The 26,002-nt window shown below is 36.2% G+C and overlaps 1 protein-coding gene across 1 annotated transcript; it reads left to right on the forward strand.

Moving 5' to 3' along the window:
* Positions 1 to 22,006: 22,006 nt before the first annotated feature.
* On the forward strand, positions 22,007 to 22,948 carry LOC106826799 (olfactory receptor 9K2-like). The gene has a single exon (XM_014834300.2). It carries the CDS (start codon positions 22,007 to 22,009, stop codon positions 22,946 to 22,948), a length of 942 nt encoding a protein of 313 aa, XP_014689786.2.
* The last annotated feature ends 3,054 nt before the right edge of the window (positions 22,949 to 26,002 follow it).

Here is a 26,002-nt window from a genome sequence, read left to right on the forward strand (position 1 = left end):
GTTCATTTTTGTGAGAAAATACGATTCCAATTTCATTTTTTTGCATGTGAATATTCAGTTTTCTTAATACTATTTATTGAAAAGACTATCTTTCCCACATTGAGTATTCTTGGCTCACTTTTCAAATATTAGTTGACTGTATATGCATAGATTTATTCCTGGGCTTCCAATTCTGTTCCATTGATCTATGAGTCCATTTTTATGCCAATATCTTACTATTTTGATTACTATAGCATTGTAATATTGTTTGGCATCAGGAAGTGTGATGCTTCCAGTTTTGTTCTTCTTTCTTGACACTGCTTTGGCTATTCAGGGTCTTTTGTTGTTCTATGCAAATTTTAGGATTGTTTTTGATATTTCTGTGAAAAACGCCATTGGACTTTTGATAGAGATTGCATTGAATTTATCGATGGTTTTGAGTAGTATGGACACTTTAACAGTATTAATTCTTTTGATGATGAACACAGAATATCTTTCCATTTATTTGTGCCTTCTTCAATTTCTTTAGTTAGTGTTTCACAGTTTTCTGTGTACAGATCTTTCACCTTGCTGGGTAAATTTATTCCTAAGTATTTTATTATTTTTGATGCTGTTGTAAATGGAATTGTTTTCTTTCTCTTTAGGTAGTTCTTTTTCATATAGTTTTTCTTTTCAGATAGTATAAAATTGCAACTGATTTTCGTATATCGATTTTATATCCTGCAACTCTGCTGAATTCATTTATTAGTTCTAACAGCTTTTTTTGTGGAGTATTTAGGGTTTTCCATGTTTAAGTTCATATCAATCTGCAAAGAGAGACAATTTTACTTCTTCCTTTCCAATTTGCATGTGTTTTTATTTCTTTTTATTGCCTAATTGCTATGGCTAGGACTTCTAGTGCTGTGTTGGATAGGAGTGGGTACCCTTGTCTTATTCCTGACCTTAGAAGAAGAGCTTTTGACCTTTCACCACTTAGTATGATGTTAACTGTGGGCTTGTCACGTATGGCCTTTATTATATTGAGGTGCGTATATCATAGGATGTAAATATTGTTAATTTTACATCGTGGTATTTATGTTTAGAGATATCAAGGAGCAGAGTGAGCATCACTCAAGAACTTCACCTTCTCTTCTGGGAAAGGGATTAGTATATTTTTGGTTGTAGGCAGGATGATTGTATCACGTTAGGTGAGATGATTTGGAGATTAAGTATAGTTTACAGAGATGCATATGGATTCCAAGTTGACGAGGGTTGGATTTGTGGTTCTTAATTTTATGTGTCAACTTGACTGGCTCATGGAATGCTCATACATCTGATTAAACATTATTGCTAGATGTGTCTGTGAGAGTATTTCTGGAAGAGATTAGCATTTGAATTTGTGGCCTGAGTAAAGTAGATCGCTCTCTCCAATGCTGTAGTCCTCATCAGCCCAAATAGAACAAAAAGGCAGAAGAAAGTTGAATTCTCTCTTTCTACCTGAATGCTTTAACTGAAACATTCATCTTCTCCTGCCCTTGGGCTGGGATTTATGCCACTGGTGGTTCTCAGGCCCTCAGCCTCGGATTGGAATTTACACCACCACTTTCCTGGACTTCCAGCTAGCAGAGGGCAGATGTTGGTACTTCTCAGCCTCTATAATCACGTGAGTCAATTCCTTATAATAAATATTGTTGAAAGAAATAATCAATAATTAATCTATAAGCCAAAATTGAGGTGAGTTTATTATATGATTCAGTTTTGAGCACTATAGCCTAGGAGATAAACTTCAGCAAAGAAGGAAGCAGTCTGAAGAAGCAGGGTGTACAGTGTGGTTATATATTGTCTTAGAAAAAGGAACATACATCAAATATGACAGGAATATCTCCTTTACTACATTTACAAGAAATTTTGCTAGCATACCACATCAGTGGTCACAAGATGAGCACAGCAGGTGAGTAACTAATCCTTAGTTTCTTGGAAGAAATTCTTACCTTTAAAGAAATGCTCGTATGGGGAGGAGGCATACATCTCTATCTTTAAGGGCATCATTCTTGGCTTGGACATAATAAATGTTTAAAGCAGATGTACAATGCATGCTTGACAGGCCACATCAGGCCTTTCTGGAAAAACATGATCGGGCCAAATTCATTTTAAACCAAGTGGCTTCCTCAGACCTCAATATATCTTATTGCTTTTCATTTTTTCATTAATATAATTCTAGATATCTCTATCTACCTATCTATCCTCATCATCTGTCCATCTTTTGGGCTTTGTTTCTCTGGAGAACACTGACTAATACAATGATTAAACAGTAGAGCTGGATTTCAAACTTGATTTTACTCACTATGCTACCCTGCTTTTATATATCTTCCAAGAATTCTCAAAAGATTATTTTTTCTGGTAAAGTTTCTTAGGCCTTGTATATCTGAGAATAATTTTATGGCAACCTTGCATTTAAATTATAAAATTTTAAGTCCTAAGTTCTTGACTCAATTCTTTCAGTGCAGCCTTTAAGAAGTCAGATGACACTATCATTCTAATTTTTTTAAAGATCACCTATCTTTTCTTTCTGAAGGGTTTTAGAAATTTTTATCTATTATAGCTATTCTTACATTTTGCTATAGTATGTACCTGTGTTTTTCTCCTTAATTATCATGTTTAATCTTTGGTGAACTTTTTTTGTTTGAAATTGTTTATATGTGTGTGTGTGTGTCTACAATTCTGGTAAATTCTCAATCAGTGTAGCTGTTCTTAAGCACTTTTCTACCCATGTCTATCCTGGAGATAAAAAGTAGTGAGATAGTGCGATACTTTCTGAGTTCAAAAGAAACATCTATTTATTTAAAGATTGTGTGATTCTTTTTTCCCCCCAATTGCTTTCTGAAAAAGAAAGCAATATGAAAAAGTTATTGGCAGTCAGAAAAGTCTTTCCTAGAAAATGTTCATTTAGTTATGGTCTTTGACTCTTTGCTTCCACTTTTATAATGACAATTAAGAAACAACGATTATAGCAATGACAACAACAAAAATCACAAAAACTTGACTAAGCCTGCAAGGCACCATGCCAAATTGAGCAGAAAAAAGTTACTCAGAAATTCATTAAATTTAAATCTTATTGCAAACTATTCACTGCCTGAAAACAACATGAGTATAATAAATCCCAGTGGGGAGATTCTGGGTTTGTTTGATGGAACCGATAATGAAGGAAGTTTTTGTGGTGTAGATAAAAACGTTAAAACTTCGAGAAGAGAAGCTGTAAAAGCACTGTGATTGGGAGGTGTGTTCTGTATGTAGAGTTCCAACTCAGATGTCACAAATGATTTGTAGACTATTATGCAGGCATCGAGTGACTTTTTCTGTGCTAACTCATCTCCTCTAACTTCTGGGACTGAAAAAGTTTTGGACAATCTCTATTGGCACCAAAACTACTTAATGAATACATTGCAAAATTGCTTCTTTTAGCCACCTCTTCTGATATTACTTCGAAAGGATTTATTCAGTGTGGATAATAGACCCCAGATTCAAAGAGTAAAATTATCTCATCTTCATAATTACGAAAAGAAGAATCATCAGTTCCTAAGACAGTCTATAAAGCTTGCTATCTTTCTGATTTTTAAAATGCTGATTAAGTTAAGACTCTTAATTCTATGTACTACATTAAGAGCGTATAGATATTAGATAGAATTCCTATTACAAAATATAGAAATTGACTTTCAGGTGAAATACCACTAGAATATCATATTCCCAAGGCAATTATTACACATGCAGCAAACGTCAGAAAGGAAGCCGCTAAACTTAGTGGCAGAACTCTTAATCCCTCCTTTGTGATGAGGATATAAAACAGTCAGGAGATGAAAAATCTAGAAGGCGTTGGGAGGAAAACTGTTGTTGTGTAGTGCCCCTTGCTTGTGGTCCACAAGGGTTTGAGGTGTGATATGTGTCCATCTTAAACTGAAGTCAAGATTGAAGTTTGGTCTTTCGACTTGGAGAGCATAATATGTGTCTCCTAACATCTGTGGGATACAATGTACAGGTTTCTGACTCCACCTATACTTTGAAAGGGCAAGAAATTAGTAGGCTAAATACTTTGATGGTGGAGGAAAACAGATGTGACTGAATGGGCAGCTTTTGCCTCCACTGTTTTTCAGGGCAAGATATATGAGCTTTTCCCGTAGAATAGATATGAGTTATGTACCTTTACTAAGGTGCTCTTCAATATGGCTTCTTGGGGAGAGGGGCAGCAGACCTCAGTGGAGAGAAGCTGGTGATGTCATAGGATGTCCAAATGCTGAGGAGAGACTAAGTAACTAGTAAGAATTTAAGGTAATTATTCTCACCAAGGGAATCACAGGGGAGAGAGACTCAGGAACTGGGGAAGGTTTCTGAAGAACGTACAAAAACCCATTAGTGAAATAGTCATTTGTTCACATGAGCAGTTAAGGTAGATCATAATAACAGTATCTATCAAATAAGAATTTACCCACTCTCCTTTTCCTGCCTGCACTCTAATTATGGAAGGTTAGTAAGATGGGGGAGAAGAATTCCTAGACAAAGAAAGAGAGATTTGAAGCTTGGCCCTGTTCTGCTATTGCAGTGTCTTCTGTTCATCAAGCTCGGTGTATGTGACGTGTTAGAAGTCATGAGGTAGGTGTTTACCCCCTCTTTTGTGAATTTCACCTCATGGTATAACGTCTACTTGTTATGTGGTATATATCACGCATGTACATTCAGCTAAAATATCCATTACACTAGTTTCATATCTCGCTTCTTTCATTTAACCTACAGATCTATATTTATTGATAATATCATAGAGAAATGTGCCAAAAAGGGTGTAAGTGTACAAGTTTCATTAGCTTTTTAAATAATTAATAGTTTTAACTGCAACAGTATTAAATGAATAGTATCTTGTATAAAAGCTGTTCCTATTGAAAACATAAAACACAAATTACACATATAAGCTTATTTTCCAGAGATATCTACTGTTAACATTAATGTTTGTGTATATATTTTTATAAATATTATTCTTTATTTAAGAGGAATTATACAGCATAGATAGATTTCAAATTCAATTTTCACCTGTTAGTTTTATTTATTAGTTACATTTTTCTTATCATTAGTTTTCTATGACTTTTCTTTGGACGTTTACTTCAGGCTTGGGTCAAGCTGCATAATCTCAACATAATTTTTTTTGATCTTTAATTACATAAATATGTGGTGAACTCCTCTGTGCCAGAGATGGTATTTATGCTGTTTCAGAGTTTCTGTTTTGTATTAACTACAATTCAGAGTCTTTTGTCACATTAGATTTCAATCTTAAATGTAATAGACTGGAACTGTATTTTATTTCTTTTAAATTTAGGTTAATGACATCCAGTCTGTTTTCTGGAGGTCTTTTTTGGTAACTAACATATTCAAGTAGGTGCGTATGCTGCTCAGAAAAGTAGACGTTGCAGAGTAAGAGACTGGTAATATGTACTTGTAAAGTTTCCATTCTCAAAAAAGTCTCAATGATTTTGTTCTGGAACTCTATGTAATAAATCTGAAATTTGGTCACATTCTGAAACAGATCCAAAACTGATGATAAAAATTCTGCTTTTTTCCCCCTGAAGATATCATAAGTCCTGCTCCCATTCGGCAGTACAATAACGTTTTTCACAAGCAAGAATTTTGGTTAAGTTCTTCAACTTTTACGTAGGACACCACCCGAGCTGTTCATTTGGTTTCAGAAGCATCGGTATGATGTTTTAACCTCAGTATGGGATTTAAGTTGGGGAGAAAAGGTCTTCAACAGGGATAACCAATGTAGTAGTAAAAATAGGGAGGAAGAGATGAATCTGAGAGTGATTTTTAAGTAATAAATGAAAAATATTGATGTAATTTAATACAGGGAATGGATAAACTTTAAATATCACCATTGAAGGCCTTCATCAGAAAACAGAATCTGTCTTCCCAGCTCTGAAAAGCTTAACTGTTATAAATAAATAATTAGTGCCTATGCTGGTATCACCACTATAGTTATTACAAGTTTCATATTTAGATCAAGTTGAACCATAGGAGCATACACACTGACCATGTTGTCTTGGTCTTCCACAAATCTTTTAGTGTGATATTGGTTTTTTTGGAAAGTTGCTAACACCTGCAGCTATATGAAATCTTCCCTTGCACATAGTATAAACATATTATTTTGCTCATAATAATACGCTCTGCATGTGAAGTTTCCTTTAGAATTTAGTGCTCAGAAAACTCTGCTTTTTTGAAATGTTGGTGTGGCACTTCTTCTTTGACAATATAAAAAGTTAAAATAACGCAGAAAGTACTTTTCTATTCAGGTCTGATTGTCATACCTCAAAGAGGGTACATGAAGCTAAATCATAGACGATATTTTGGCTAGCCTATATGAAGTTTGTACTTTTGTTGATTTTGTCTGTTAATGTCATTTTTATTTTCCTGATTATAAATATGATACAGTTGCTTAGTGGTTAACAATGTTGTTTCTGAAGCTAGGATTTCTGGATTAGAATTTGGGCTCTACTCCTTGATATTAAATTTATCTGCACCTCGGTTTTATCATCTCTACAATGTTAAAAATACTACATAAGAGGTCAAGAATAGTATATAAAATTGTTTTGAGGATTAAAATATGCAGTCTATGTAAAAATGCTTGGAAAAATTCTTGACACAAATTGAGTTAGCAATAAATTTAATAAATTGTTTTGTCACTACTGTTGTTGCAAGTTACTCTGAAAATATTTTTAGAATAAGGAAATACAAATGAATTCAATAAATAAAAAATGAGCATCTATGACACATTCCAAATTGTGGTAAGTGCTATAGGGCCTTGCAGAGCAGTGCATTCCGTCTAAAAGTAGTTGAAAATCCGGGAGGAAATGTAAAATGATAAGCATGAAATAATCGAAGTATAAATGGGTGCTACATATATGGTGATAATTGTAATTATGTTAAAAAAGAATATGAAGAAGTGGTGCCAAAGTTGGTTACTGTAGCAAGATAGAGGTGTATTTTGGGGAGATATAAACTGAGTCTTAGATGTTGGTAGGATTTAGAACTAGACTCAAGGAGAGAGATTTCGGGATAATTCAGATCAGAGTGCTAAGTTAGATTGAATAAGATGAATGGATCAAAGTGACATATCCCATTTGGCTTCATGAGGTTACAATTTGGAGAGTAATAGAAAGCCAAATTGCTAAATAGGAAATTGGGAACTAGCAAATCTCTTAAGAAAGGAGTGACATGATTAAAATAGTGTTTTAAAAAAACAAATCTGGAAACTTAAAAAATGTGAATGCTAAGAAGAAGAGGATAATCATGAGGGATTTTTTTTTTTTATCACATTCAGATTGAGATGAAGAGGTTCCAGATGTGGATTACCATGGTAGCACTGAAAATAAGGAAAAAAGGATGAACCTGAGGATTACTTGAAGTACTAGATTAAAAACATTTTCTTAGATAATAGAAAATATAGTGTTATTACTTACGTAAATCTTATAACTAAAATAGAAGCTCATTAAAAGTTGTCACCATTATCGAATGCAGATTGTGAGTGTGTGAGCGTATGTGTTTGTGTATTGGATGAGAAGGGAGGCAGAATACAGGTGGCAAGACCTGTGTGTTTTACAGCTGGGAGAGTATCACATAAGAGTAACGTTTTTGTGTTTTATACAGGTTTACTTGTTTCATCACTGGTATTTAAATCAAGGTGATTTATTGGTTTTACTCTATGCAACCTATTTTTTGCTTCGTGATTTTCTCAATGGTTATCATGTCAATAGGATGCCTTACATTGATGAAAATTCATTACTTTTGGGGAAGCAATTATTCTTCATTTTACTCTTCTCTTTCATATTGATTTCTATGCCATTAAGTCAGGATTGAAAAGAGTTGGCATGAGGTTGTTTGATATGCTAATAGAACATCTAAATAAGAACTCGGGTTTTGAATTCTATATATTTGGATATATAGAATATATATTTGAATATATTTGAATTCATACTAAAGGCAATATTTTAAGTTATGATGGTAAATGAACACATAAAGGGAAGAGTTTAGAGGTATTTATGATGGCATTATTAAGTAATTTCAGTATACAAGTGAAAATAAAATGGTAGGGAAGATATTCAGGTCAATAAAAAAGGCATGAGTAACAGTAAGGAGTCAGCAAACTCAAGGTCTATCCATGCAATGGGAGTAGTATGATGAGGCTGAGTATAAGATGGAGGAGAAGAAAGGATGGAACACGTTATGGAAGCAGATTATGAAAAGCTCATATGTGAGTTGTCTGGATTCTCAGGTTTATGAATTAAAACCATGATATTGGAGGATCTCTTCAAGATGGCAGTGTAGGTGGACTCTGAACTCAACTACTCCCATGAACACAGCCAGGTTACAACTATTCTTGGAAAACTTATCCCTGAGAGAGAACTGAAAACTGGATAAAAAGAACCCTCACAATAAGGGACAGCTCTGACTGAAGGAGATGAGGCAGAAATTCCTTTCTGGAGAGAGAAAAGTCATCTTTTGAGCTGTGGAGCTTCACAGCCGGCTAGCTGGGAGCAAACTTAAGGTACGCAGCTTCTCTGGAGGAATGGGGGAACCTGAGCAGGGGTGTGTTACTGCTGTAAGCATCCTTCAGACTCAGTACAACTGAGACTAGTGTCATACTATCTGTCTTCACTGGCTATTAACTACAACAAGGAATACCCCCAGAGAAGCTATCCAACATAAGCAGAAAAACCCAGCTGTTAAGGGCCCACGCACAAATTCACCCATTTCAGAATGCAACCTAAAATCATCAGAAGAAAGGTTCATAGTCCTTTAGTGAAAAGAGACTCACCTGGTAGGCTATGGGTGCATCTTGGTGAGAGGCAAGACCTCTCTGGGGACTGAGACATTGATAGCAGCCATTGCTGTCACCTAATACAGACATGCTGACACAGACATTGGCAGATGCATTGGCATTCTTCCCCTTGCCCCAGGGGTCTGCCATACCCACTAGAGCCCTGAATTAATCCAGCTCAGCCAGGGAAGGCAGCCTGCCTTAGGGACTGGCCCCACCCAACAGCAAGCCCTCAGGCGACTTGTCTGCCTGCACAGACTGGGTGCCTCAACCCTCTTCAGGCAGGCGAGTGTGTCTGCCTCCGTGGGATAGGAATCATGTGAGGAGCAGGTCGAGTGTGGGAGGTGTTGGTGGAGAGAGTGGGGACCTCTGAAGTGGGGTTTTTGGGTATGCTCCAGGGGTTCTGGACATGTGCATAGGCCAGGACTGTGTTGATGGTGTGTGTGGACCTGTCAGGCTAGGGCTTATGAGTGGCAGAAGATCAGTGTTTCTAATAGTCTCATAGGGGATCAGCCCCACCTTCCAAAGCCTGAAACAACTGGATGCTCCTGTGCCTGGGGATAGTCCCAGTCAGCTGCAATCCTGAGAGAGCTGACAACAGCCTTGCAGGCTGGAGGCCTGCAGCAATTTTAAGCCATTGAGCCTTGCAACCAATCACACTGGGGGCCTACTCACTTAACAGAAAAACTTCAGCAGGTGTGTGCTATTAGATCTTGCAACCAACTATGCTGGAGCTCCCTAAATCTGATTTACAAATAGCCAGCCGAAGGGAAAAGCCTAGACTCCCTGGGTACTTGCAGCAAGAGCAACTCTGCTGCAGCAGAAGGACACAGGTAGCCCACAAAGGGGTCAGTCCTGGAACATTTGGACCAGTGATGAGAAGGGAGCATACTGCTGGGCCTCAAAATGCATCTCTTACATAAGGCCACTTCCCCATGATCAGGAGACATAGCTGACACACAGAGAAAGAGGCAACATGAGGAGGCAAAAGAATACCTTCCAAGCAAGGGAACAGGACAAAACCTCAGAAAAAGAGCTAAATGAAACAGAAATAAACAATCTACCAGACAAAGGATTCAAACAAAAAGTCATAAGGAAGGATTTCGTCAAGATGGTGGCATACACAGACTCTGAACTCACCTCCTTTACAAACACAGCCAGATTACAACTATTCTTGGAAAAATTACCTTGGAGAGAAAACTGAAAACTGGATAAAAAGAACCCCCACAACAAGGGACAGTCCTGTCTGAGGCAGAAGAGGCAGAAATTCCCTCTGGAGAGAAAGAAAGCCACCTTTGCCTGTGGTAGAGCTTCACAGCCAGCTGGGCAGGAGCCACGCTAAGGTACACAGCATTCCCTGGAGAAGTAGGGACCTTAGTTGGGGTGCTTTAGCACTATAAGCATCCTTCAGACTTAGCACAACTGAGATGAGTGTCCTACTATCTGGCTTCACTGGCTGTTAACTGCAACAGGGGACTATCCCCAGAAAAGCTATCTGATGAAAGCTAAAAATACCTGGCTCTTGAAGGGCCCATGCACAAATTCATCTGTCTCAGAGAGCAACCTAAAATAACCAAAAAGAAAGCTGCACAGTCCTTTGGTGAAAGCAGACTGAACTGGCAGGCTCTGGGTACATCTCAGTGAGAGGTGAGACCTCTCCAGAAACTGAGACATTGGTGGTGGCCATTGTTGTGACCTAGTCCAGGCATGCTGACACAGACCGTGGCAGACGCCATTGAAGTTCTTCCCCTGGCCTGTTAGCCCAGGGGTCTGCCAGACCCACTAGAGTGCAGATTTAACCCAGTTCAGCCGGGGCAGGCAGCCTGCCCTAGGGTCTGGCCCCACCCAACAGCAAACCCTCAGGCTACTTGTTGGTCTGCATAGACTGTGTACCTTGATCCTCTACAGGCAGGCAAGTGTGTCCGCCTCTGTGGGACAAGGCCTATTTGAGGACCAGGTAAACTGTGAGGAGTGTTTGTGGAGAGGTGGGGGCCTCTGCAGTGGGGCAACTAGGTACACTCTAGGGGGTTTGGAAGTGTGCATGGACCAGGGCTAGGTTGACAGTGTGTGTGGACCTGTGGGGTGTGGGGCTTATTAGTGGCAAAAGACCTGTGCTTCACAAATAGCCACAAAGAGGATTAGTCCCACCTTCCAAAGCCTGAAACAATTGGGTGCTCCCGTGACTAGGGTCAGCCCCACTCAACTGCAATCCTAAGAGAGCTGACAACAGCTTTGCAGGCCTGAGGGCTACAGCAACTGTAAGACCCTGAGCCTAGCAACCAGCTACACTGGGTACCTACTCAATTAACAGGAAAACTGCAACAGGAATGTGCTATTAGACTTTGTAGCCAATGGTGCTGGGGCTCCCCAAACCTGATTTACAAACAGGCAGACAGGGAGTGAAAGACTAGACTCCCTGTATACTTGCAGTAAAAATAACCCTGCCACAGCAGAAGAACACAAGTAGTCCACACAAGGGTCACTCCTGGATCATTTACATTGATGATGAGAGGGAAGCATGCTGCTGGGCCTTAAAAGCATCTCTTACATAAGGCCACTTCTTCAAGATCAGGAGACATAGCTGACTCACCTAATACATAGACATAAGCACAGAAAAAGAGACATAATGAGGAGGCAAAGGAATACATTCCAAGCACAGGAACAGGACAAAACTCCAGTAAAAGAACTAAGTGAAACAGAAATAAGCAATCTACCTGACAAGGAGTTAAAAAAAAAAAAAACATAAGGATGCTCACTGATATTGGGAGAAGACTGGATGAACATAGTGAGAACATCAACAAAGAATTGGAAAATATAAAAAAGAACCAATCAGAAATGGAGAATACAACACTAGAAATGAAAAATTCACCAGAGGGACTCAATAGCAGAGTACATGATACAGAAGAATGGATCAGTGAGCTGGAAGAAAGACTAGAGGAAATAACCCAAGTTGAACAGATAAAAGAAAAAAGAATTAGATAGAATGAGAAGAGTCTAAGGGAGCTCTGGGACAATATCAAGCACACTACCATTCGTATTATAGGTGTCCAAGAAAGAGAAGAGAGAGACAAAGGGGCAGAGAATGTATTTGAAGAAATAATAGCTGAAAACTTTGCTAAACTAAGGAAGGAAAAAGACATCCAAGTTCAGGAAGCACAGAGAGCACCAAATAAGATTAAGATCAAGAATCTCACACCAAGACATATTATAATTAAAATGTCCAAAATTAAAGGTAAAGAGAGAATCCCAAAATTGGCAAGAGAAAGGCAACAAGTAACATACAAAGGAAAGCCCATAAGGCTATCAGTGGACTTCTCAGCTGAAACCCTACAGGCTAGAAGAGAGTGGCATGACATACTTAAAGTGCTGAAAGGAAAAAACCTAGAGCCAGGAATATGCTATCCAGTAAGGTTATTATTCAGAATGGAAGGAGAGATAAAGAGCTTCCCAGACAAGCAAAAATTAAAGGAGTTTATCACCAAGAAACAAGTTATACAAGCAATGCTGAAGGACTTATTTAAGTGGGAAAAAGAAGACCACAAAGAGACATAAGAACAGCATTTTTTAAAAAAAGCCCAGGCAATAAAATCACTGGTAAAGGCAAAAATACAGTAAAGGTAGCAAACCAACCATCCATGAAGATAATATGAAAGTTAAAAGACAAAAGGATTAAAATTACCTATTTCAATGATAAGAGGGTAATAGATAGACACACACAAAATAAGAGATTAGGTATGATTTCAAAAACATAAAGTGTGGGAAGAAGGGAGTAAAAGAGTAGAGCTTTTACAAAGAGGTCAAGCTAAAGAAACAATCAACTCAATATAGATTGCTATATACATAGAATATTATATAGGAACCTCATGGTAATCACAACCAGAAACCTATAATAAGAAAACAAATAAGTAAGAGGGAAAAAATAAAACATATTACTATAGAAAACCATCAAACTACAAGGGAAGAGAGCAAGAGAAGAAGAAGAGAACAGAGAAGAAGTACTAAAATACTGAAAAAAAGTAACAAAATGGCAATAAACACATATTTATCAATAGCTACTTTAAATGTCAAGGGACTAAATACTCCAGGCAAAAGGCATAGGGTGGCTGATTGGATAAAAAACCAAGACCCCTATATATACTCATGCAAGAGACACACTTCAGACCTAAAGACACTCACAAACTGAAAGTGAAAGGATGGAAAAAGATATTCCATGCAAATTGCAAAGAAAAGAAAGCTGAGGTAGCAGTACTTATATCAGACAAAATAGACTTTGAAACAAAAACTGTAATGAGACAAAGAAGGGCACTACATATATCCAACAAGAGGATATAACACTTGTAAATATCTATGCACCCAACATAGGAGCACCTAAATATATAAAGCAATTATTAACAGACAAAAAAGGAGAAACAGACGTAACACAATAATAGTAGGGAACTGTAATACTCCACTTACACCAATGGATAGACCATCCAAACAGAAGATCAATAAGGAAATATTGGACTTAAAGGACACATTAGACCAGATGGACTTATTAGATGTATATAGAACATTCCATCCAAAAAACACAGAATACACATTCTTTTCAAATGCTTATGGAGCATTCTCCAAGACTGATCACATATCAGGCCAAAAAACAAGTCTCAATAAATTTAAGAAGATTGAAATAACACCATGCACCTTTTCAGACCACAAAGTGTGAAACTAGAAATCAACTACAGGAAGAAAATCAGAAAAGCCACAAAAATGTGGAGATTAAACAAAATGCTACTGCACAATGATTGGGTCAATGAAGAAATCAAATGTACCCAGAGATAAATGAAAATGAAAATACGACATGCCAAAATCTATGGGATACAGCGAACGCGGTTCTAAGAGGGAAGTTTATCGCAATTCAGACCTACCTCAACAAACAAGAAAAATCCCAAATAAAAAATCTAACGGTGCACCTAAAGAAACTGGAAAAAGAAGAAAAAACAAAGTCCAAAAACAGCAAAAGCAAGGAAATAATAAAAGTCAGAGCAGAAATAAATGAAATAGAAGCTTAAAAAAATAGAAAAAAATCAATGAAACCAAAAGCTAGTTCTTTGAAAAGATAAACAAAGTTCACAAACCTGTAGCTCAACTCACCAAAAGAAAAAAGAGTGAAGGCTCAAATAAATAAAATCAGAAATGGAAGAGGAGAAATTACAACAGACACCTCAGAAATAAAAAAAGATTATAAGAGAATACTATGAAAAGCTATACATCAACAAATTGGATAATCTAGAAAAAATGCATAAATTCTTAGAATCAAACAACCTTCCAAAAGCGAATTAAGAAGAAATAGAGAATTTGAATAGACCAATCACCAGTAAGGAGATCAAAATAGTAATCAAATACCTCCCAAAAAATGAAAGTCCAAGACCAGACAGCTTCCCTGGTGAAATCTACCAAACATTCAAAGAAGACTTAATACCTTAATACCTCTTAATACCCATCCTTCTCAACTCTTCCAAAAAGTTGAAGAGTAGGGTAAGCTTCCTAACTCATTCTATGAAGCCAACATTACCCTGATACCAAAACGAGATACGGACAACATATAAAAAAGAAAACTACAGGCCAATATCACTGATGAACATCAATGCAAAAATCCCCAATAAAATGCTAGCAAATCGACAACAAAAATACATTGAAAAGGCTGTACACCATGATCAGGATGCTAGGGATGCAGGGATAGTTCAACATCTGCAAATCAATCAACATGATATACCACATTAACAAAATGAAGAATAAAAATGACATGATCATCTCAATAGATGCAGAGAAAGCATTTGACAAGAAACAACATCATTTATGACAAAAACTATAAATAAAATGGTTATAGAAGGAAAATACCTCAACATAATAAAGGCCATATATGAGAAACTCACAGCTAATATCATACTCAATGGAGAGAAATTGAAAGCTATCCCTCTAAGAACAGGAAGCAGACAAGGATGCCCTCTGTCACCACTCTTATTTGACATAATATTGGAAGTCTGAGCCAGAGAAATCAGGCAAGAAAAACAAAAGGGATCCAAATTGGAAAGGAGGTAGTGAAACTGTTCCTATTTTCAGATGACGTGATTTTATACATACAAAATCCTTAAAAACCCACTACAAAACATTTATGCATAATAAATGAATACAGTCAAGTTGTAGGATACAAAATCAACATTCAAAAATCAGTTGCATTTCTATAAACTAACAGCAAGTTAGCAGAAAGAGAAATTAAAAATACAACCCCATTTATCGTAACAAAAAGAATAAAATACCTGGGGATAAACTTAACCAAAGAGGTGAAAGATCTGTACACTGAAAACTATAAAACATTGTTGAAAGAAATTTAAGAAAGAAAGCAATGGAAAGTTACTCCATGCTCTTTGATTGGAAGAATTAGCATGGTTAAATTATCCGTATTTCCCAAAGCAATCTATAGATCCAATGCAATTCCTTTTGAAGTTCCAACAATATTTTTCACAGAAATGGAACAAAGAGTCCTAAAATTTATAGGGAACAGCAAAAGACCCAAAATAGCCAAAGGAATCCTGAGAAAAAAGCATGCAGCTGGAGGTATCACTTTCCCTGATTTCAAAATATACTACAAAGCTATAGTAACCAAAATAACGTGGTACTGGCACAAAAACAGACACACAGATCAATGGAAAAGAATCAATAGCCCAGAAATAAACCCACACATATACGGACAACAAATTTTTGACAAGGGAGCCAAGAATATACAACGGAGAAAGGAGAATCTCGTCAATTACGGTATTGGGAAACTGGACAACCACGTGCAAAAGAATGAAAGTGGATCATTATCTTATAGCATACACAAAAATCAACTCAAAATGGATTAAAAACTTGAATGTAAGATCTGAAACCACTAAACTTCTAGAAGAAAACATAGGTAGTGCACTCTTTGACATTGGTCTTAGCAGCATTTTTTGAAATACCATGTGTGACTGGGCAAGGGAAACAATAGGAAAAATAAATGAATGGGACTACATCAATCTAAAAAGCTTCTGCACAGCAAAAGAAACCATCAACAAAATGAAAAGACAACCTAACAATTGGGAGAAGATATTTGCAAACCATATATTAGATAAGTGGTTAAATCCAAACTATACAAAGAACTCATACATCTCAACAACAAAAAAACTAACAACCCAATTAAAAAATGGGCAGAGGATATGAACAGACATTTTTCCAAGGAAGATACACAGATGGCCAACAGGCACATGAAAGATGTTCGACATCATTGACTATCAGAGAAATGCAGATCAAAACTACGATGAAAGATCACCTCACTCCAGTCAGAATGGCTATAATTAACAACACAGGAAACAATAAGTGTTGGAGAGACGTGGAGAGAAGGGAAGCCTCATACACTGCTAGTGAGAGTGCAAACCAGTGCAGCCGCTATGGAAAACAATATTGAGATTCTCCAGAAAATTAAGAATAGGTCTACCATATGATCCAGCTATTCGGTCGCTGGGTATTTATCCAAAGAACTTGAAAACGCAAATGCATAAAGATAAATGCATCCCTGTGTTTATTGCAGCATTATTCTCAATAGCCAAGACTTGGAGGCAACCTAGGTGCCCATCAAGGGAGGAATAGATAAAGAAGATGTGGTATAGATACACAATGGAATACTACTCAGCCATAAGAAACAATGAAAATATGCCCTTTGTGACAACATGGATGGACCTTGAGGGTATTATGCTAAGTGAAATAAGTCAGAGGAAGAAAGTCAAATACTGTATGATCTCACTCATAAGTAGAAGATAAAAACAAACACATAGCAGCAGAGATTGGATTGGAGGTTACCAGAGGGGAACGGGGGAGTCAGGAGGGCGAAAGGGGTGATTACGCACATGTGGGGATGGACTGTAATTAGTCTTTGGCTGGTGAACATGATGTAATGTACACAGATTTTGAAATATATTATGATGTACACCTGAAATTCATATAGTTATAAACCAATTTTACCATAATAAAAAAAATAAAACCATCATATTCAGCTCACACATGAACTGTTCAGAAACAACAGTTTCTGAGATCACAATTGAGTCTATCCATAGATAAAATGAGTAATTCATGAAGGAGTATTTTCTATGGTAATTTTGTAGTTATGTATATATATCAGCAAGGCCTGGAATATATCTGATAACTCTCCCTGATATCTTCTTAGATTTCACTAAGTTATTTGGTGAGTCAGAATCAGGAAAAGTTGTTACTGCACAAAAATGTGGTTCTCCTACCCAATGTGCATTAAGCAAGCCAATTATTATGGCATCAGCTTTTGGGAAATCAGCTTTATCGCTAGATCGATCGATCTTCAAGGAGACAGGAAGCATCAGTTCTCAGATCTGTCTCCCTGATCCAGGGCTTGGGGCAAAACTTATGGTGTGAAGGGCAGGACGATCTGAAGTGTGGAGGTGGATGATTGGAGGTAGGGAGAAGTGAGGTAATTGATGATCTACACAAGCTTAGTCAAGCTTCATGGCTCTTCATAGGATGCATGTTCACAAAATGGTGGTGTTAGCATGATCTGAGGGTGGAGTTTTTAGCCCTTTGATGTCAAAAAGGTCACTTATTGGGCATTCACACACACCCAGTTGATGGTTTGGTGGTCTCAACTGGCCTGAACTGGACAAGGGGTCTTAGTTCCTGAAAAACCACTTTTAATTACTTTGTTGATAAGATAGGGTCAGTTGAACTCGTCCTAGAGGGACCACAGTTACAAAGTAAATTGAAACTCTTTTCTGACTAAGATAATAGTCATTCAGAAGATTATCATCTAATGTGTCTTTATGTCAATGAGCTATTTTGGGGTCTTTGCGACAAAAAGGCTGTATTTACAATGACTTAACGTGTACATTTCTTAAACTGATGAATGGATCTTTACAAATCACTGAGGAGGCTTATCAAGCAATCTTGAACTATTTCTGTTCAAAAATTATTTCAATAAAAACTTAGAAGGCTATGTAGTATAACTTCTGTATGTCTAAATATATGAAGCACTCACTAATATCAGAGAACCTGCAAATATATTTAAACTGATTTTTATAACATAGAAACATAGGATAAAGCCAACAGTCTAAAATGTAAAAAGAGTTTTAAAAATATGTAATATTAATATATTTATATATTATAATGCTACACATTATTTATATATGATATTATATATTTATATGTATAAATATATTTAACTTATTTAAATGTAAAATACTGAAAACTGGGAAGGAATAGTCAGAGAGATAGAAGATGTAGGAAAAATCCACAGAACAAGAACAGGGAACACTTAGCTTAGTAGCAATTTACTTAAGGCCAAAACAAAACTAAAGGTTTCTTTTCATTGGAAGATTAATGAGGCAATGCGCAAAGACCCTGTCCTTATATGCCTTAAAATAAGTATAAATCACAAGTAATTAGACAGGGATATTTCAAGGGGCTAGATTATATCGAGCCTGATGTCAAATATTGGAAATGGATTTTTTACAGGGACACTAGCAAGATAGAAATCAATCAGTTGCTGCTGAAAGGGGATCTTAATTGAAAACAAGGACATTGTGCCCAGAAATGAGAAAACTATGGGCCAATAATGTATTTGCCTTTTTAAATTTTGAAAGGATCATTTAAAAGATCAAATGGAGCTATTCAGTGTTGCTTCAAAAAGCAGAATTTTGGGTAGAGGCTCTGACAGTCAGGTGGGTAGAAGTTACAGAGAAGCAAACTTTAGCTTAACATAAAGAAAAAATTTTCCAGCAAGATGTCTTGTCCAAAATAACTTTGTGATTGTCCCAAGGGTATTCAACTGGTGAAGAAATCACACTGAGTGTTTGCTCCTCCTGTAGTCCTCATGGGATGGCCCTGGAGTTTGCCCTTGTTATGAAAGTCTAATTGACTTATTTTTCAGTCCTCTCTCAGAGGGACTTCTTCCTCCAAAATTTTGAAAAACTGTATGTTGCAATTGTCTGAAATAGTTTCATGGGATTGGAAAAAACTACAACTACCATGGATTCTGGCTGCTACTATTTTTGTAGGTCATCAGGGACCAGAGAGTCAAGTTTGTCTTAAATTTCCATTTTTCTCCCATCTTCATTCTAAGGCCTGCAAAACACGTCAGCATGGAGGCAGGTGATCTTCACGCAGTTTGATTTCATAGATTCATTGGCACTTATTTCAGTTTTGGTGGAGAAAAATCCATAATTCTCTAAGAGAACTACAGAAATTCCTAGTCCATGATCTTCACTCTGTGTTCAGGAAGACAGACATAACAGGTTTTCAAACAAAATTAGATTAAAGAAAGAGCAAACATTAATAATAGGTAATGGAAAATTATGGACCTATAGGCAATGCCACTGATGAAGGACATGGTCATACCATGCTTAAGACGGTCGTTATTTTACTAGGGATTAAACATTATTTGAGATGTTTAATTTTGACACTGTCATTGATAGTTTTTATTTTTCAAATACTTCTTCTTTCCTAGGCTGAAATAAAAAGAATTTGGATCTCTGCAGTTTTCCATAAAAAGTTCACAAGATAGAAAACAAATATAAATTCAGGTAAGAATAATTACAAAACAATCATACCTATTTTAGTCATATGACAAGACAGCCAAGAACATATTCTACATGCTTAAAGCATATTTTTCTTCAGTTTCAAAATGTACTATGTCATAAATTAGAGATTACCAAGATGAGAATAAACCTTGATAATTTGTATTTCATTGCTTGAAAGAAGATGATGGCTAAATCAGACTGATGATATGATAATTGATGTTTAAAATATAGTCCTAATCATGTATATTCTGTTATCTCTTTTTATCTCTCTTGTTCCACTGTTTAGAAGACCTCACAATCAAAAAAATCTTCCATTATCTCTATTTTGATTATTTCATACCTCATATCAACTCTTTATTTGTAATTCTTTTATGAACAGACATGAACATTTTCATAGTCCATATTCTACAATTTTGTATAAAATCAGTATAAACATTATTTACTACATTCTGTTATTATAGGTTAAGTTATCCTTGAAATATTAATATGCTACTTTCATTTATATAGCATCAGAAATGTAATATTTGATTTGGCTTAAGAATTTGAATTTCTTCTCCATCTCCTCCTCTTTTCTCTTCTCCTCATCCTTCTTTTTAAATAAGAGCAAAGGACACATCCTATTAATCTTGTGACTCTTTGCAGAAAGAAGAGTTATGTGTGAAACATGTTAGCATGTCTTAAAAGTGCTTTCTATTCTTTTTGAGTCCTCTTTTTCTCATTCAAACCAACACATGATGACTGATGCTTAAAACCGCCCTATTCAGCTTTATGACCACAAAGCTTCATTCTGTTAGTTCTACAATAAAATATAATCATCCTCATGTATGTTAACTTATAAACTTAATTCATTTTCCCATCCCCTAATAAAACCAAATTACTATACAATTATTTGAATGGATTTCAAATATGTGGTGGAACAATGGAGTGAAGATGGAGTCTGAGAACAGTAATATAATTTTGTTCAGTCATTTTCCCTCTTGATTTGAATTTGTATAAATTAAAATAAATTTATATAAATTAATTTAATGTCTTTTCTTGAGAAAGTTGTTGGGAGAAGCAATGAATGCAAGATGCAAAGAAGGTCATGAAGGCTTTGAGATTTGAGGGATTTTTTTAAACCATAAAAAAAACAAAAAATAAAAGTAAACCTCTTACAATTGAGGGAGGTTGTAGAGTCAAAGAAAAACAATGTACACTGTCCAATTTTGATTGTTATATCATTTATTTTAATTTTTGAAAAGCCATTTTGTGGATCATTGACTGATTTTTATTATCCAAACCATTCCTCGGAAGAATAAATGAAACTTGGTTCAAATGCCACCAAAGAAGAAAAGATGTGTAAGGTTATCCTTAATTGCTAGACAACTTAATTGACAATGACTGTGCTGTTTCACAGAAAAATAATGGAAATATTTTAAATTAGCCAGAGTTGTCTTTCTTCCCTAACACGTCACCCCCATCCAAATAGGTTAATTTAGATGCTTCTAGGAGATCAATACTTATTTATTCTTAAAACCTCTGAGCTGTAGCCATCAGATTAAGAATTCAATAAAATTTGCTGTCTAACATAATATATTCTTTTACACAGTCAATATTTTTGATTGGTTTCTTGCTTTGAAGCTTCTAATTTTTTTTCTCATATTTAGAAAAGTTTGAGATTATGTGGATTTCTTGACAGATTTATGTAGAGAAGACCAGGATCAATAAACTTCACAGATAAAAAATGCAAAGATATTACTCACATTTTACTTTTGCACTTTAATAAAATTAGGCTAGTTCCAGAAATTGAAGACTGATTTCATTTTAAAAGATCTCTAATTAGGAAAATTGACTTTTTAATAATTTACTTGCAGTTGTAAGAGTTCTTTTCGGTAGAAAGTTCATATTGTTTTGCAATGTACTTTTAGCTTCCTTTCCTTCATTTATTTATTTATTATTATTATTGTATTGAAGCAAAGTATTATTACAGAGAAAAATTAATGTTAATGATAAATTAAAACTTGAGGAAGTATCTTTTTGTTAGTATGAGTTTATCAGACTTTAATATTTTGAAATCACAAATGACATCTCACGAACAATCTCATATGACAAGGTAGCGAGATAGACAGAGGCAGCAGACTATGTTGTGTTGAAATTAACACTAGACTTGAATACAAAATATTTGACCTTGAGTCCAAATTCTTTTTTCTTTTTTTACTTGAGGAAGATTGTTGCTGAGCTAACATCTGTGCCAATATTCCTCTATATTTTGTATGTGGGACGCTGCCACAGTATGGCTTGATGAGCAGTGTATAGGTCTGGGCCCAGGATCTGAACCCATGAACTCCAGGGTGCCAAAGTGAAGCATGTGAATTTAACCACTGCTCCACTGGGACAGTCCCTCAAATTCTTTTTTTAGCTAGCTATGTTACCTTAGGCAAGTTAAAGTATCTCTCATCTTTGGTTTGCTCATGTTTGAAAACTTAATAGGATAATGGAGATGAAAATATTATGTCAACTATGAAGTCTTTTTTAAGGTGAAGTGTTATTTGTGATAATAGAGAAAGAGTGGAAACTTTGTCTTTTGACTTTTTCTTATACCTTTAAGCAGAAATTTGCCATGGGTGACAAGGGAGGAGACAACCACTCAGAAGTGACTGACTTCATTCTTGTAGGCATCAGGGTCCATCCAGAGCTCCACAGTCTCCTCTTTCTACTATTCCTGATTGTTTATGGGATGGTCCTTCTGGGGAACCTTAGCATGATTGGCATCATTGTGACTGATCCCTGGCTGAACACACCAATGTATTTCTTCCTAGGCAATCTCTCCATCATTGACCTCTCCTACTCCACTGTTATTGTACCCAAAGCCATGGTCAACATCCTGTCTCAGAAAAAGACCATATCCTTTACAGGTTGTGTGGCTCAGCTGTTTCTTTATGCACTTTTCATGGTCACAGAGGCCTTTGTCCTGGCAGCCATGGCCTATGACCGCTTCATTGCCATCTGCAACCCGCTCCTCTATACTGTCCGTATGTCAAGAAACCTCTGTATCCAGTTGGTGGCTGGTTCCTATCTCTGTGGCTGGGTTAGTTCCATCCTTCAAATCAGTGCAACATTCTCAATGTCTTTCTGTGCCTCCAGAGTTATTGATCACTTCTACTGTGATTCAAACCCAATTGAGAAGATCTCCTGTTCCAATATCTTTATCAATAAGATGGTGTCACTTAGTTTGGCTGTCCTCATTATTTTGCCCACAATAGTTGTTATTGTTGTATCTTACATGTATATTGTGTCCACAGTTTTAAAGATACGCTCCAGTGAAGGGAGGAAGAAAGCCTTCTCTACTTGCAGCTCTCATCTAGGGGTTGTAAGTTTGCTCTATGGGACTGTCTCCTTTGTCTATCTGACACCGCCAAACAACCCTGAACTTCGTAAAGTGGCTTCAGTATGTTACATTTTGTTCACACCTATGCTGAACCCCTTAATCTACTCTCTTAGAAATAAAGATGTTAAAGATGCCATGAGAAAAGCCCTTTGGAGGAACAAAGTTCTACTCTAAATCTGTTTCCACTTGTTTTACTGTTTCTTGCTTGATTTTGTCTTCCTGATCTTCTAGACTAAGGCATGGAAAACTCAGGTTTACTAAAAAAACAAAAATAAAAAACCTTAGCTATTCTATTCCACAGAGTTAATAATATCCTATAAAGAATGTTCCAAATAACTTATTCACTTTTCCTCAAGGTAATGTTAAATCTGAAGGTTCTGGACACTCATGAAAAATTTGCTGCATTTCTACAAAGAGTTATATATTTCTCACTCTCCAGGTAGTAGTATGTTATGTAAATGGGGAAGTATAGAATTTTATTGTTTCTCTTCCCTGTATGCCTAAGTAAAATTCAGAGACAGAAAATACCTAGTATAATGATTAACTTGGAAACTGTGTGACCTAACTGTTTTATAGGCAAATGACACTCAGTATAAATACTAATGTGTTTTGTTTCTGATGTCATGCCAAAGATGGGAGAGCATGCAAATATGATTAGGAATAGATGGAAAGGTAAAATAACCAGTGATCTTTGTTGAATTAAAGGGGCCAAAGAAGAAGAAACATGGGAAAATTGCATTGATTTGGTTTAATTATGACTTTTTGTTTGGTTTTCTTTGAATGGCATGGTCACCCCTGCTTTGCTCTCATACGATGAGAACATCTTATGATATTTATGATGTTTTAGAGTTCACGTCCTCTATCTTTTGGATAATACAAATCATTGGGGTGAACATGCAATTAGTGAAAGCATTATATTGAAATGAAGTCAGCTTGAAAATCTCAGTTAAAAATATCACAAGGCCTTACAGTAACCTCTATGGATTGTAGGATTATATGTAAATGTCCATGTTTGTGTGCATGCACGTATGTGGTTGTCTGTCTGTCTGTCTACCTATGAGTGTGTTTGGATTAATTTGGATACGAAGTAATTTAAAAATGTGATTAGTCCTAAATATCAGACATCAGTTGAGAGGGGAACGGTGGTTAAGGCAGCATTCCACAGATTTGACAGGTATCAAGGGAGGCCAAGTTCCAGAGACAGTCATGTCAGAATTACTGTTTTTACAATTGATAGTAAGTAATACTTCAGCTCAACAACTACAATACCTAAGTCTAGACAATATTAAACCTTACACAAAAACTAAACCTAAGAAATAAAAAACAATTACCACTTTTATCCATATACTTGGCACTGTGAAAATCTAAAATACAGATCTCTGATTAGGTCTTCTTTTTTTCTATTTTTGTTTAGAAAGTAAAACCTCCCTTGAAGAATGCACAATGGTATGCACCTTTGTGGGTTAATGTTTATTAGGGTAAGAGATTTGTGAAATAATTATTCTTATTTGAGAGATAAAGAGAGAAGCTAAGTGGCTTAATAAATCAAGCTTGTATTTATCCCCTTATCCCTAAACCTGTGAATCTACCATTTTTCTTGATATTCAGACAAATAATGTTTGAGAGTGAAATAGGAATCCAAATCAGCTCGGGAAAGTGATCTTTGGCATTGATTATTATAAGTGTGGATAATAAACTTTTTAGGTTTAGATTTTACTTATTTGCTTTGCACGCCCATTAACCTTATAATGTCACTCTTTGATATATCTAACAACTGTGGGTTATTAAGGACTATTGGGAAAAGGCAATGAAAATATTGAATAACAATACAGCCTAGATTCATTTGCTTTAGTTTTTAATCTGGCAGATTATATTTCCTGTTTGTAGACAAAACAGTATTCCAGGGTATAACCTCACAAGCGGCATTGCTTAAATCACTCCAAATGTTGAAAGGAATCCAGGAAAGTTAAAAACCAAGGCAGAACGCTTTCAAAGGTGTTAAATTAAGCTCTATCTTATTTTCTTTTAATTGCCGTAAATTTTTTTCTGGGTTCACAGGGCTTCTATGAAAAGTAGTGCCTGATTTATATTTTTATTATTATGTCAGAATAACCCAATGTCTTAGCAACATTCTTTTAGCTTTCATTGACAAAGTGTATTCTTTTTCAATGATGCATGGATTGTTTATGAAACATTGCCATATCCAAGAGAGTTTGAAGATATTCTGAATCATATTCATCATAAGTTGCTATTTTGAAGGGGCTTTAATACTGTACACAAAAATCCTCTTGGAGAAATCTTTTAATAGTGACATGATCTTGAGAGGCTGAAGATTGCACTAAACACCTCGAACTCTCTTAACTTACTTGTACTGCATTGTTTTGTCTTCCCTGGTTATAGATTTTTGGACATGCACATATAGTGATTGTCCTGTAACACCATGTACTGCATTTTGTCTTTAAAATTTTTTTTTTTTGAGGAAGATTAGCCCTGAGCTAACTACTGCCAGTCCTCCTCTTTTTGCCGAGGAAGCCTGACCCTGAGCTAACATCCCTGCCTATCTTCCTCTACTTTATACTGGGACGCCTACCACAGCATGGCGTGTCAAGCGGTGCCGTGTCTGCACCTGGGATCCGAACCAGAGAACCCGGGCCACCGAGAAGCGGAACGTGTGAACTTAACCACTGTGCCACTGGGCCGGCCCTTGTCTTTAAATTTTATGTATTGTAAATGTTTACCTAATGTTTAGTGTATTGATGTAGAACTTTGGTGAGGATGTTTATAATACTATTTTGCATTGCCAGAGTGCTAAGATTCTCTGACTCAGATAGTTGCAAATGATAATTAAGCATTCATTAGAAACTTCACTAATACGTTAAAATTACTAAACTAAGCATCTGTGGACAAGCACCCAGAGCTTGTTATACTTGTCTTTTTTTAGAATAGTTTCAGTTCCTTATTGTGAGATTTAAATTGTTATGGTGATTTGAGTAGCTAAACTCATTAGATATTGTAAAAATGTTGTAATGTTGTAATTTTGACTTGATGTTGGACCATGTTATTCTTACTCTTGTGAGTTGAACATGGGATGCTACTTTGCCCAATTCCACGATACCAGTACAGGTCATAAAATCAATAAATATTCTGAGTGTACGTAAGCTGTTGTCCTAGTGATCTCGGTGAGGACAAAGATTGTTACAATTAGGGACTGGAGAGGGAGAGGAAGGA

Source organism: Equus asinus, chromosome 22, assembly GCF_041296235.1.
Source record: "Equus asinus isolate D_3611 breed Donkey chromosome 22, EquAss-T2T_v2, whole genome shotgun sequence".
Classification (NCBI taxonomy): Eukaryota; Metazoa; Chordata; class Mammalia; order Perissodactyla; family Equidae; genus Equus; species Equus asinus.

Bases quoted from the DNA above. Each gene is read 5' to 3' on its own strand.
- LOC106826799 (XM_014834300.2), top strand. From the start codon at position 22,007: ATGGGTGACAAGGGAGGAGACAACCACTCAGAAGTGACTGACTTCATT.